This window comes from Lynx rufus, unplaced genomic scaffold (genome assembly GCF_022079265.1).
Source record: "Lynx rufus isolate CCGP_SWC_20201006 ecotype Redwood Valley unplaced genomic scaffold, mLynRuf1.p SCAF_8, whole genome shotgun sequence".
Classification (NCBI taxonomy): Eukaryota; Metazoa; Chordata; class Mammalia; order Carnivora; family Felidae; genus Lynx; species Lynx rufus.
Window position 1 is genome coordinate 3,488,174 of NW_025814896.1, and position 12,554 is coordinate 3,500,727.

Below are 12,554 nucleotides of genomic sequence, written 5' to 3' on the forward strand. Positions count from 1 at the left end.
CGTGCCAAACTATTCCATCTGGGCCTCACGTGTCAGGACACACTCTTACGGATTTGGCTTCGGCATCATCTGCTGCCGGCACGAAGTCCCACGTTAAACCTTGTGAAACCCAACCCTCGATAGGTCAGTAAAGACGTTAAAGGCAAACAACAGCAACCAAATCACAACAGCAAGACCAAGAACACAGCACTAAATGTTTTGTTTCCTCCCTGCACGGAGTCGCGCCCACTATTTGTGGGAGCCGCCCCACCGCCCGCCCCCACCGGGCTCAGAGGGTAGAAGCCATGGACCAAGCTTCCCTCTCCTGGGAGCTTCTTGGAGACACAGAGTCTATGCTCCACGCTGACTTGCGGAAACAAAATCTGCATTTTCCCAAGATCCCTCGGTGACCTGTTTGCTCATTCCAAATTTAACGGTGCTGCCCCCACGGTCCCCCTATGACCACTCTATATTGGTTCTTTTTAACAGACAATGCACGTTCCCTAGATGTGCAAGGGTTTCTATGAATAGTGAAGACCCGGAAAGTCTTCCGTGCAGGACTTTTGGAGTTTGGGGAGAATTTCTGCCTGTTTAAAAATTAGAGACTCAGAGCCTATCAATGAGTTAAGGGCATATATTCTATTATGTATATAAATGGTTTGAGATCATTGGAGACAAGGTATTTAAATTACGTCTTTCGATGTTCTTTCCCACCCTGAAGGAGCTAATGTGCAGACAAGCTCAGTGTCCAGCAGAAGTCACAACACAACAAAGGCGAAAATGTCCTACTATCCCCGCGAGGTGAGGCTGGTAAAGTAACACACACCATGTGGTTTGGGCATTTTACTTTACAATTTCCTTTCCTGGCTTAGAGCCTGGATTTCAGATTCATAGTAGACCACGGTGTTGGGGTTATGAGATCATAAGAAACACGCGGGCTCACGATGAGAAACTGTCACCAGGTATACCACTGTTCATCCATCAGTCGTTAGATAACTGTGGACTCTGCCTGGAGCTCCTGCCCACATATTTCAACGGTGACTCATCAAAAATCAGATTAGCCCATTTTGTAAACATCCTATAGCCCTATCTCCAAGTGCTTTCGGATATCCTGATCGTGCTGGGAATCCAGTCATTGGAAGGAAGATCCGTAGCAGCTCCCATGAATACTCTGAGTCCAGAACTTTCAAAGAACATTCCAAAGTCAGCCTCTCTGCCCACGCATACTTTTAAAGCTCACCGTGGTGTATGGGGCGCCTGGGTGGCGCAGTCGGTTAAGCGTCCGACTTCAGCCAGGTCACGATCTCGCGGTCTGGGAGTTCGAGCCCCGCGTCGGGCTCTGGGCTGATGGCTCAGAGCCTGGAGCCTGTTTCCGATTCTGTGTCTCCCTCTCTCTCTGCCCCTCCCCCGTTCATGGTCTGTCTCTCTCTGTCCCAAAAATAAATAAACAAAAAAAAAAAAAAAAAAAAGCTCACCGTGGTGTATAATACACGGTCTCCCAGGACGTGACGTGTGGACAGCTTCACTAATGCCTAGCTGATACAATATTCCCATAGCAGCTTCACAATAAACCCAAGCTTAAAATATATCAAGTTTTAGGTACCGTGAAAGATGGCGTTGTCTCTCGATCCACGGGGCGGTGAACGTACACTTGTCCGTTCTTGTGATCTTCTATGGAGAACAGCCCAATCTCTGGATATTCATCCACACCGGGACCACGGATCAGATACATTAATGACGCGTTCTGAGACATATCATTGAACAGCTGAAAAGGCCAAAAAAAAAAAGGGGGGGGGGGAGAAAAGAAAATGAGAATAAATCACAAGGCGCATTGAATATCAAGGCTAAGATGCCAGGCGCGGTGGGGCCCAGAAGCCTCGGGTCCAGCCTGTCCCACGCTAGGGGCCCAAGCGGGTGCATCGCAGCCTGGGTTCTGAGGCAAGCACCTGACTGAACAACACACATGTCCCTCCCCAGGGAAAGAACCCTAGAACGGTACCCCCTTCACAGGGCACGGGCCCCCAATCTTTCAGGATTTACACGCCCTGCCCCAGGGAGGGGGCTGTGCCTCACTGTTGAACCAGAAAGGCAACTTGCAGAACAATATACGTATGGCAAGCCCATTTGTCAATACAGACTCACATTAGTGAGGCTATGGAGAAGAATCTGGAAGCATACGTAACGATGTGTTAACATTGGTGATCCCTTCAGGGAGAGAGGAGAAATACTCATAAACCTAACATTTCGAAAGGCCATAGAGTGAGCCAGGTCACTATATGCCTCACTTGCCCTGGCCTATTTAATCTTGAAAACAACCCCATAATGGAGGTGCCATCATGGCCTGTACTGGGCAGACAGGGAGCAGCGAGTATATCTAACTAGGGATACGGTACCTCGGGAATAGGAGCCCACTGTGTTCCCCTGACTCTTATGACGATACAGTTTTAGCCACTGAGCCCTGAAAACTTTCTGTATGTTTTTTTTATATATATAGCATCTGCTATCTTTTTTTTTTATTTTTTTTTCAACGTTTATTTATTTTTGGGACAGAGAGAGACAGAGCATGAACGGGGGAGGGGCAGAGAGAGAGGGAGACACAGAATCGGAAACAGGCTCCAGGCTCTGAGCCATCAGCCCAGAGCCCGACGTGGGGCTCGAACTCACGGACCGCGAGATCGTGACCTGGCTGAAGTCGGACGCTTAACCGACTGCACCACCCAGGCGCCCCTATAGCATCTGCTATCTTTATGAACACTGCAAAAAATACAAATTGTTTTCATTTGTTTCTCGAGAAACCATAGGATGTCAGAGCTGTAGGGACTTAGTGACTCAGTGCATAATGCACAGGTGCATCAGGTCAGGACTGTCACGGGAGGGAATGACACGGGCCAGGCGGAAACGTTCCGGCATTGCGACACCGTCAGGTGACCGCTTTGGCGCGTGGGCTGGCGCTAGGCCTCAGAGTGAGGGAGGCAGCAGGGAGCGGTGGGGACTGGGGGTAACACGAGCCCCACCTCGTTGTTGCTCCGTGTGGTCAGATTTTCCAATTTTCAAAACACCTCTAAAATTACACAATTTCTAATACAATCTTCCTATTTTTTCCCATTTTTTTTATTATGGTAAAATACACATAACATACAATTCACAGTCTTAATCACCTCGGAGTGTGCACGCCGGCGGTACTAAGCGTTCCCGGTTGGGAGGCCGCCACCACCACCTGTGTCCACAGTGCTTTTCATGTGACCAGACTGACACCCTGTCCCCATTAGACAGCCAGTCTCTATGAACCTCCTCCCGCCAGCCCTGGCTGCCACCTTTTCACTTTCTATTTATTTATTTTCTAATCTCCCTTTTGTCCCCACTTCCCACCTCCCGTAACCACAATCCCCTTATTTTTAAAGAATACTTTTTTTTTTTTTTTTTTTTACCAAAGACTTTGCCTGGGCCGAATACAGCAGGCCTGTGGGGTGGAATTAACCAGCCCGCTGCCAGATGTGACCGACGTTCTCAGCACCCACTCACGTGAAGGGACTCGCCCGAGGTCGCCCCGTTAGGTAGAGGCACCGTGGGTTCTAGAACCCAGTCCGGTGTTCCTCCCATCACTGACCTGGCCCCCCTAGCACACAGCCTTTCAAGACTTAACCTGCCTGCCAATCAGAGAGGATGGTGGGGGCCTTCCTTACCTCACCAACAAGTTTGGGAAAGGGGCCTGGATCTTCCTCCTCCAGTTCCAAGGTGGTAATAACCCATCTCCTCTTGGATCGCCGTAGGGGCCGGTGGCTCTCTCCCTGAAATTACAATGACGGCAATAAGGAGGTGATGGCGAGGTGGCAGGCACTACATTTGCATTATCTCCCTTGTCCTCACAACAGCCTCCGTCCGATGCTTAGGAGTTAAAAGTGCCTGTTCTGCTCACAGCTGCAGAGTCGTTCCTAGACGGCGGGGCACGGGCCACCCAATGATTGTACATGGATCGTGAGATCGTCTTAAGGGCTATGCAGACGTAACATTGAAGACGGTTGCCTACTATGTGCCAACCCCTGTCCCACGGCAGACACGCAAACAGTCGCTGAATGAACGAGAAGGTTATTTCCCCCATTTGTCCTTCCATCTTTTGGAAATAGTTGAAGAACAAACTGAGGGTTGATGAGGGGCGCGGTGGGGGGAAATGGGTGATGGGCATTGAGGAGGGCACTTGTTGGGATGAGCTGGGTGTCGTATATAAGCCATGAATCGTGGGAATCTACCCCCGAAACCAAGAGCACACTGAACACGCTGTATGTTAGCCACCTTGACAATAAATTGTATATAACAAAAGGAAAGAGTTGATGAGAACATCTCCATTCGGTGCTGATAGTGTGGATAAAGCTCTGGGCTGGCACTTCGTCTATTACTCTCCCTTTTAACAAAGACAGGAAGAGAGAGAGACTCAGACTCAGGTATCAGGCTCAGAGACTTGTCAGGCAAAACACCACAGATGGAATTTAACCATCTATTTACTATAAGCGAAGCTGCTTTCTAGCCATATTAATTTTTTTGTCCACAAACATGTAAGCTTTTTAAAAAATTACAGTTGATCTTTGAACAATGTGGGGATTAGGGTGCTGCCCCCTGGGGCAGCCAAAAATCCACATGTAACTATTGACCACCCCCCCAAAACTTCACTACTAACAACCCTACCATTGACCAGAGAAGCCTTACTGATTACATGAACAGTCGATGAACACATATTTTGTATGTTTTGTGTATTATATGCTGTACATAGTAAAGACAATGTCATTAAGAAAATTATAAGAAAGAGAAAATACATTTACAGTACTGTCCTGTAAAAAAAATCTGCATGTAAATAGACCCATGCACGTTAAACCCATGTTGTTCAAAGGTCAACGGTATTCAATTAGAAAATGAGTTGATCACAAGACAGGAAGGAGATATTCATAAGGTGGCACAAGGTGATTGGGGGGTGTGGCTGCATCCCTGGACTGTCCAAAGCTCACATACCGGAGAATGTTAAGTTCAATATATTTTAATTGCATAAAGAAGAAAATAGCGTGGGTAAAGCTCTGGGCTGGCACTGGATGGCTGATTTCTGATGTTCAGATTGTTCCTATTCTAGCAGACATAAAAGCACCTTCTGCAATTCTCTGGCAATCCCTGAAGATTCCAAAAGGCCACATGTAGTTGCTAATTTATTTTCTGCAAACTGAATATCGACCGGGAACTAAAAACCTTAACATTGCAACGGAGTCCCTGAGTGAAGTGTGGTCTCACGTGGCTTAGGAAGAAAGTGACCTCCGAACCCCACCTTTGTTTGCTGAGCGAGATCATCATTTTCTTGTCGGAAGCTGTTGACGCTGTTGACCTTAAAAATAAAAATGGCATGAATTAGTAGGGGATACACTTATCAGGACCTGCCTGAAGTCACACTAGTCTTCTGGAATGAGAAAAGGAAGAAAAGGAACTTTATTTCATTTTGATAAGTTTAATTTCTTTCTCTTGTCATCTCAGTTCAGAATTACCACGTTTCCTCTGCAACCGTAGGGGAACCATGCAAAAGGATTTGCACAGAGTATCACTGATACTGGGACGTCTAAAACTGTAACTCGGGAGATCACCCTGTCTATTCCAGACGAGCATAGATGTCTTGGTATGTCACACGTAAATACCAAACGTTAATTGGAGAGATCCAACTGGGCCTTTTCTCCTGTTCTTTTTTTCTCCCCCGCCCTTTAATTTTAGACTCTATCTTATAATAACCAATAAGATAATAGAACTTGGTACTTTTTGTTTATATAATGATTTACAATTGAGAATTATTTATTTATAACTTACATCTCAACAAACTTCCCCCCCCACACACACACACACAAAATAAAAATAAAACCCACACACGTGCAGTGAGGTTGTTGAAATAAGACAGACCCTGTAGAGGATGTCGGGACCAACACTGAACGAGCACGTGTGTGTTGACACGTATGGCCCTAATCCACTCACTGTCACTACCATATACCGTGTCATTGCCTGAACAGAGACAATTTATTTACTCATTCTTCTGGGGATGGTCATTTAGACTTTTTCGGTTGTTTGTTATTACCCAAAACAACAACAAGAAAAAACCAAAAACGCTGTGGTAGTAAACAGCCATGTGCATAGAGAAGTTTTCTCCAGAGTGGCAGTTTTGAAAGTGCGGTACACCGGGGTCCCTGACCCTGTTACAGGAGGTGGGGGAGACGCTGGTCCCTGTCTCACGGAGTCAAAGAATGAATCTCGCGGACAAGAGAGAGTGAGCGAAGCGTCAGAGCTAATTGAGGGAAGGTACAAAGCTCTCAAGAGTGAGAGGGGTTCCGACTGGGGAGCCTCCGAGGACTTTGGTCACTGACCTTCTATTGGGACCTGATGTGACAGGTCGTGAGACTCCATGCATGGCACCTGGCCCAGGCAGGTCTGGCATATGTTTATCCTTTTTTTAATTCCAAACCTCGCTGCTTCTTCTGCCTCCCACGTGCAGCCCCGATCAGCCTCCCCGAGGGCCCCTGGTCTCTCCCTGCCTAGCGTCAACCCTTCCCCTCCTCATCGCCATCAGAGCCCACAGGGCCACACACTTCCCTAATGACTCTAGGGTATCATTTGCCTGTTTCACTGTATGACGTTTGCACCAATGGGACAAATCACTGGGGCCTCGGCACCGAGGAAGCCAAGGGCACCAGCATCACCCACGGTATCTTCATCGGTACGTGTGTGCAGGAAGAAAAAGGAAGAAGGTAGAAGAAGCCTGTTGCACTTAAGAATGAATTGGTGAGGGGCGTCTGGGTGGCTCAGTCGGTTAAGTGTCCGACTACAGCTCAGGTCATGATCTTGCGGTCCGTGGATTTGAGCCCCATATCGGACTCTGTGCCGACAGCCTGGAGCCTGGAGCCTGCTTCAGATTCTGTGTCTCCCTCTCTCTCTCTCTGCCCCCCCCCCCCCCGTTCTCTCTCTCTCTTTCTCTCTCTCTCAAAAACAAATAAACATTAAAAAGAAAAATTAAGAAAGTGTGTGTGTGATCGTTGGAGGTACCAGGTGAACGGGGCACTTTTTTATAGAAGAGCATTTTACTTGAAAGAATGACTGACAAACCGTGTTGTCCAGGATCGGGCCCTCGATGGACAGCTCTTTGGTAGTAAACAAGCCAGCCGATCACTTCAAGGAAAACAGTGGATGGTGTCATGTTGCCAATGATAAAACAAACATAAGCTTTCAAGCGAAAATTAGAATTTTGGAAAACTTCTGCTACAATGGGCTTGACAGCTTCCCGATACTTAGAAGAATTTTCTGATGATGCCAGTAGAGCTATTAATGAATGTGATTTTCTGATTTTGTAGAATGAAATATGTCAACATTTGGAAGATCTGCATAACTCAATGAGCCAAAAGGGTTTCCTAATGATTAATGCATGACCTCCAAAATCATACTCTTGCCAAAAGGCAAGAGAGACATGGTTGTTTTTTTTTTTAATTTTTTTTCAACGTTTTTATTTATTTTTGGGACAGAGAGAGACAGAGCATGAACGAGGGAGGGGCAGAGAGAGAGGGAGACACAGAATCGGAAACAGGCTCCAGGCTCCGAGCCATCAGCCCAGAGCCTGACGCGGGGCTCGAACTCACGGACCGCGAGATCGTGACCTGGCTGAAGTCGGACGCTTCACCGACTGCGCCACCCAGGCGCCCCGAGACATGGTTTTAACGTAACGGAGCCGGGCAAGTTTATTAACATGTGTTCAGATTCCACATGAGAAGCAGTTGTTAAAAAATACCACTTTGTCAAGTTTGGGTGTAATATCAAAGAAGGATATCCACAATGATCCATTGAAGGCTATTCAAATATTCCTCCCTTTCCATGTGCGTACCTGTGCGAGGCCAGAATTTCTTCATTCTTTTAACTAAACAACATTTACGATAGACTGCAGACTCAGAGAGGAGAATCTGGCCGTCTTCTTTTAGGACAAGAGATTTGCAAAAATATAAAACGGTGGGGCGCCTGGGTGGCTCAGTCGGTTCAGCGTCTGACTTCAGCTCAGGTTATGACCTCCCAGTTTGTGAGTTTGAGCCCCGCGTCGGGCTCTGTGCTGACAGTGTGGGGCCTGCTTGGGATTCTCTTCTTCCCTCTCTGCCCCTCCTTTACTCACACTGTCTCTGTCTCTCTCTCAAAATAAATAAATAAACTTTTTTTAAAAAGCATTGAAAAAAGATTTACATGATGCTTGTAGCATGCGGGGGGAGAAAACTTCTTAGAGGCTGCTGTCTCTGGCTGCAGTGGCCACCTAATGCTGTGTGGCAGGCAGGCATTTGGCTGCAAGGGCCACGCACAAATCATATGACAGGCAGTGCTGGGCCTGGGGACGTGGAACCAGGACTGTTCAGGCTGGCCTGCACGAGTACCTGTGGCATCACTGGTGGGAAATGATCTGGGTATACAGAGGCTTTGTGTCTGCACGAGGCTACTAAAGAACTAAGAAGCCTGCATGGAAATAATTCCTTCTCGAAAATATTTATTTTTGTTAATGTTTATTTCTTTATTTTGAGAGAGAGAGAGAGAGAGAGAGAATATGAGCAGGGCAGGGGCAGAGAGAAAGGGAGAGAGACTTCCAAGCAGGCTCTGCATTGTCAGCACAGAGCCGGACATGGGCTCGATCCCACAAACCGTGAGATCATGACCCGAGCCAAAATCGAGAGTCGGACATTTAACTGACTGACCCCCGAGGCGCCCTGAATATATTCCATTTTTCGTTGCGAATTTGCATTCAAGGAGAATTTTTTTTAATAGAGGTATAATTGGCAAACAACACTGTATTAGCTGCAGGTGTACAACAGAATGATTTGATATTTGTACGGACTGCAAAATGATCACCACAATGAGTCTCGTTAACATCCGTCACCACACGTAGTTACGGAATTGTTTTCCTTGTTCTGAGAACTTGGAAGATTCACTCCCTGAACGACTTTCAGGTATGCGCTACAGTGTGGGGACTACCCGTGGCGCCATGCTGGACCCTTCTGTGGCTTGGAGCCTTCCCGTTTGGGGCACTTTGCCACGGCAGGCCTAGGAGATTGACACGCTTCCCAAGCGCATCGTCTACACAGAAGCGCAGGTGATCTTTGAAAGTGCAGACTTCACCACATCACTGGCTTCCCAGCGCTCTGTCCAGCCTGCTCTGTCCCTTTGAGCGCCCAGCTTCAGCCCTGCCACCCTGTCCCTCACCTTCTACAACCCACGGACTGTTCATCTTGAATGAAGGGTTTAGCAAATTAATCGGGCAGACCAGTGATGCTGACAGTTTTTAAAAGAAAACTCGGTGTAGAATTTCCCAGATTAAAAACCAGCAACCACGACATGACAGACTTTACTCATGTCCAATTTCATTCTCTCAGTCCCTCCCTCCTCTGTGATCTGGGGAGCTGGCCACAGTCCAGGCCTGAACACTCCCGAGTCCTTGGGACCAGAAATTACCTAAGAGAAGGGGGCAGGACTCCCCTCCGAGGCTTGTCGCTGAGTCTGGAGCAAAGGTGAAAACCTGCCGGAGGCTCACAACGTCGTCCTCTGCTTTATGCCCCCCGGACAGCGAGGATGTGGGGGTTCACGAGAAAACCGTTGGAGACAGCAGTGCTCCAGCAGTGCGCGTACTGACTTTGCATTTGGAGATCAGAGAGGGGCAGTGGGTACCTGTTTTGGAGGTCAGGGATGGTTGTAAGCCAACCCGGGGGGCGGGGGGACAAGGGGAGGAACGGGAAGGAATTGGGTTACTAATGGCCAATGGCCGATGACTGAGCACCCGATGGGCGGAAAGCTCTTTGCCCCGTTAAGGGTCCAGAATGGAGATTGCTAACCCCCCCTGGTTCCTAATGCAGCACATTCTTTTTGTCTGTCTCGATCCCCTGGAATCAGCAGAAAGCTGCTTCCAACAAACACTGGATTACTACCCACAGTCCAATCGCCGCTGCCCACCCCGACTCAACACGCCCCTGGACGCGAACTAACTTGCTTGGGCTCGGTCAGAAGAGGAAACCGCACCTCTGTTTTCTGATGAGACCGGTCAGGGGCAAGGGCAGGGGCAAGGGAAAGACGGAGACAGGGTTTGATGATTAAAACCGGCTATGAACGGGATTCAACAAAGTCTCCTGGAGGTAAAAGGAGTGCTGTTTGATTAAGAACATTCACAACTGGATGTGGCAACGAGGAACCAAGAAAATCCTCCAACTTCCGCGCCCCTGGTGCCAAACATAGTGCTCGCGTCAGAAGCCAGCTGCACTGGAGTGGGCGCCACACACGGGGTTTCCGTCCACCCCCCACCCCCACCTTGTTCACTCGGCCCAGAGCAAGTATCCAGTAGATAGCAGCAGAGCGGGCGCTGGGTGCGTGTTACCAACCATTTCCCCGTGGCTAGAAAACCAGAGGGACACAGACATGCGGGCACGCCAGCCAAGCCCGTCTCCTCATTCACTCTTGTGACCGCCAGGGCAGGGGAGAGCAACTATTAGCCCCGTTTGCAGGTAAAGAAGACGAGGCTTAAGAAGATCAAGTTAAAGCCATAAGGGCCAGGCCGCCCCCAGATCAGCTCCGTCCGAACCTCTAGGAGAGGTTCCCAGGCCTCGGGAGTTCTGCAGCAACCTAAAAGAGTCGACCTCGAGCCAAGGTGAGGTCCGAGGTCCTCAGGCAACCCGATCCAGACGCACAGCTGGCCCGCGGCCGGCTCCTAAGGGAAAACTCGTGGCAGAGTCTCGGGGCTGTCCCTCTCTGTGGCGGAAAGCCACGGAGCAGGGGGTAACGACAAGCGTACCCAACGGTGAGTCTCCCAGGGTAAGTGCAAATCCAACAAGCCCCTGTGCTTTCTACCCTTGAGTCCACTGTTTGTATTTCCACTGGTGCTAGGGGGCAAGCGGTGGGGGGCAGGGGGGATTTCGCCCTCCCACCCTCCTCGTCTGCTCAGATTGTCCGCAACACACACAGCTGAGATTTTCTCAGCCTTATACGAGGCGTGAGTAGAAGTGCCCTTAGGAAGCTTGGGCCAACACAAATCTAAATAAAACTGCTGTGTACTATTGAAACCAGTTTTAAGATGAAGTCACACCTTAGCCCATCTCCACCACTGCCCCGAACAGGTTGTGACCCTAAGCCAACCCCTCCCTTGTACACATTCGGGAGCCCTGCTGCCAACGCCCCCCTACGGGTGCGCAGACCCCGGGCTCCCCCGACACCTGCCCTCCTCGCAGGGCTTGGCCAGAGAGCTCTCCTCGGCCCCTCTCCCAGCCTGTCCCCGCAGCAGGGGCACGGCCAACTTGAGCCGTGCCTTCAGTCCCACTGCGCATGGGTCCCCGCCCGGGTTCCCAGCACCTGCCCAGCTCACCTGCAGCAGCAGAACCAGCAGCAGCACTGGAAGAAGGGGCAGCGAGGGGCGGGTCCCGGAGCCCATGTCCGAGTGGGGGTGCACGCAGGCGACCGCAGGTCCCCCCCGAGCCTCTGATCCCCGATCACTTCCTCCTCAGCCTGGTCCTCCGACCGCTCTGGGGGCACTTTGTCCCAGAAACCCTCACCTCCTCTCGCTCCTCCTCTATTTATCACGGCGAGCGGCTGGGCTGAGCCTTAAGCTTTAACCTCATGATGACAATCCAGTTCCCGGGAAGGGAGTGGAGGGGAATAAAACTGCCCTGCCTCACACACATAGTTGCCTGCTGGGTCACGGGCACAGAAGCCCGGCTGGGGCCCGACCCCGGGGGATTAGATCAGCTCGAGGAACATGACACCGGCACCTGTGGTTGGTTTGTTTGACTTTAGTTCCAAGCGGAATGTCCCGTGACCTCTTTCTGAAGCAGGATATTTCAACGACCGTTTCCTACAGCGCCTGTGCTTTGAAACAGAAGCAGTGCCAAGGGACTCCAAGAAAGAATAACCTTGTGAAGCGGGGAGAAAAACGCAGACACCGTCCACTTTCCGAAGCACCAATCATCTTTATTTATCCCAACCGTGTCTCCGGGCTCCGCGGCGTGCGGACCTTTTCTACCGAAGTCTCTGCTAGGCTGAGCTGACTCTGTGACTTTAGGATTGGAGGAGGAAGAGATAAAGAGAGGCGCCCTGCGGGCAGGGGCTCTGTGCCAACCTGGGGGGTTTTGCACTAAACTACCAGAAAAAAAAGGGCAGGCAGGGATTCTACCCAATCCGCACTTCAGGTTGCAATGATTGAGTTTTAGATGAACTCGGAGCTCCGTTCACCCGATCGCTAGTACTGGGGGTACTAGTAGCTTGGTACCCCAACACCTTTAAAATAGCGAACCGTTCTTTAGCGAGTGGAGAAGGTAGCCTTTCTTCCCGCCCATTCATGGTTCTGTGAGATGCTGCTGAGAATTATACTGTGAGTAGTTTGTTACCTTAACCCAAATTAGTTTATTATTAAACACAGTAACAAATGCAATTTGAAGGTCTGTAAATACCTCCCGTGCATAAACAGAAACAGGATAATAATTCTCGAATTTACGACTTCATGCTTATTTTCAAAGTGGGTATTTTTATTCCGTTTGTTCTACTGAAATTTTGCTTACGTTAGA

General features: G+C 49.5%; 1 protein-coding gene across 1 annotated transcript in view; it reads right to left on the reverse strand.

Annotated features, from left to right (window-relative positions):
• Positions 1-11,425, reverse strand: part of CDH26 (cadherin 26) — a 41,424-nt gene extending 29,999 nt beyond the window's left edge. Inside the window, exons 1-4 of the mRNA XM_047068197.1 lie at positions 11,215-11,425; positions 5,285-5,379; positions 3,663-3,767; positions 1,583-1,744 (exon numbers count right to left, since the gene is read on the reverse strand). Coding sequence (XP_046924153.1) covers positions 1,583-1,744; positions 3,663-3,767; positions 5,285-5,379; positions 11,215-11,425 — 573 coding nt within the window. The remainder of the gene's footprint in view (positions 1-1,582; positions 1,745-3,662; positions 3,768-5,284; positions 5,380-11,214) is intronic.
• Between the last annotated feature and the right edge of the window lie 1,129 nt (positions 11,426-12,554).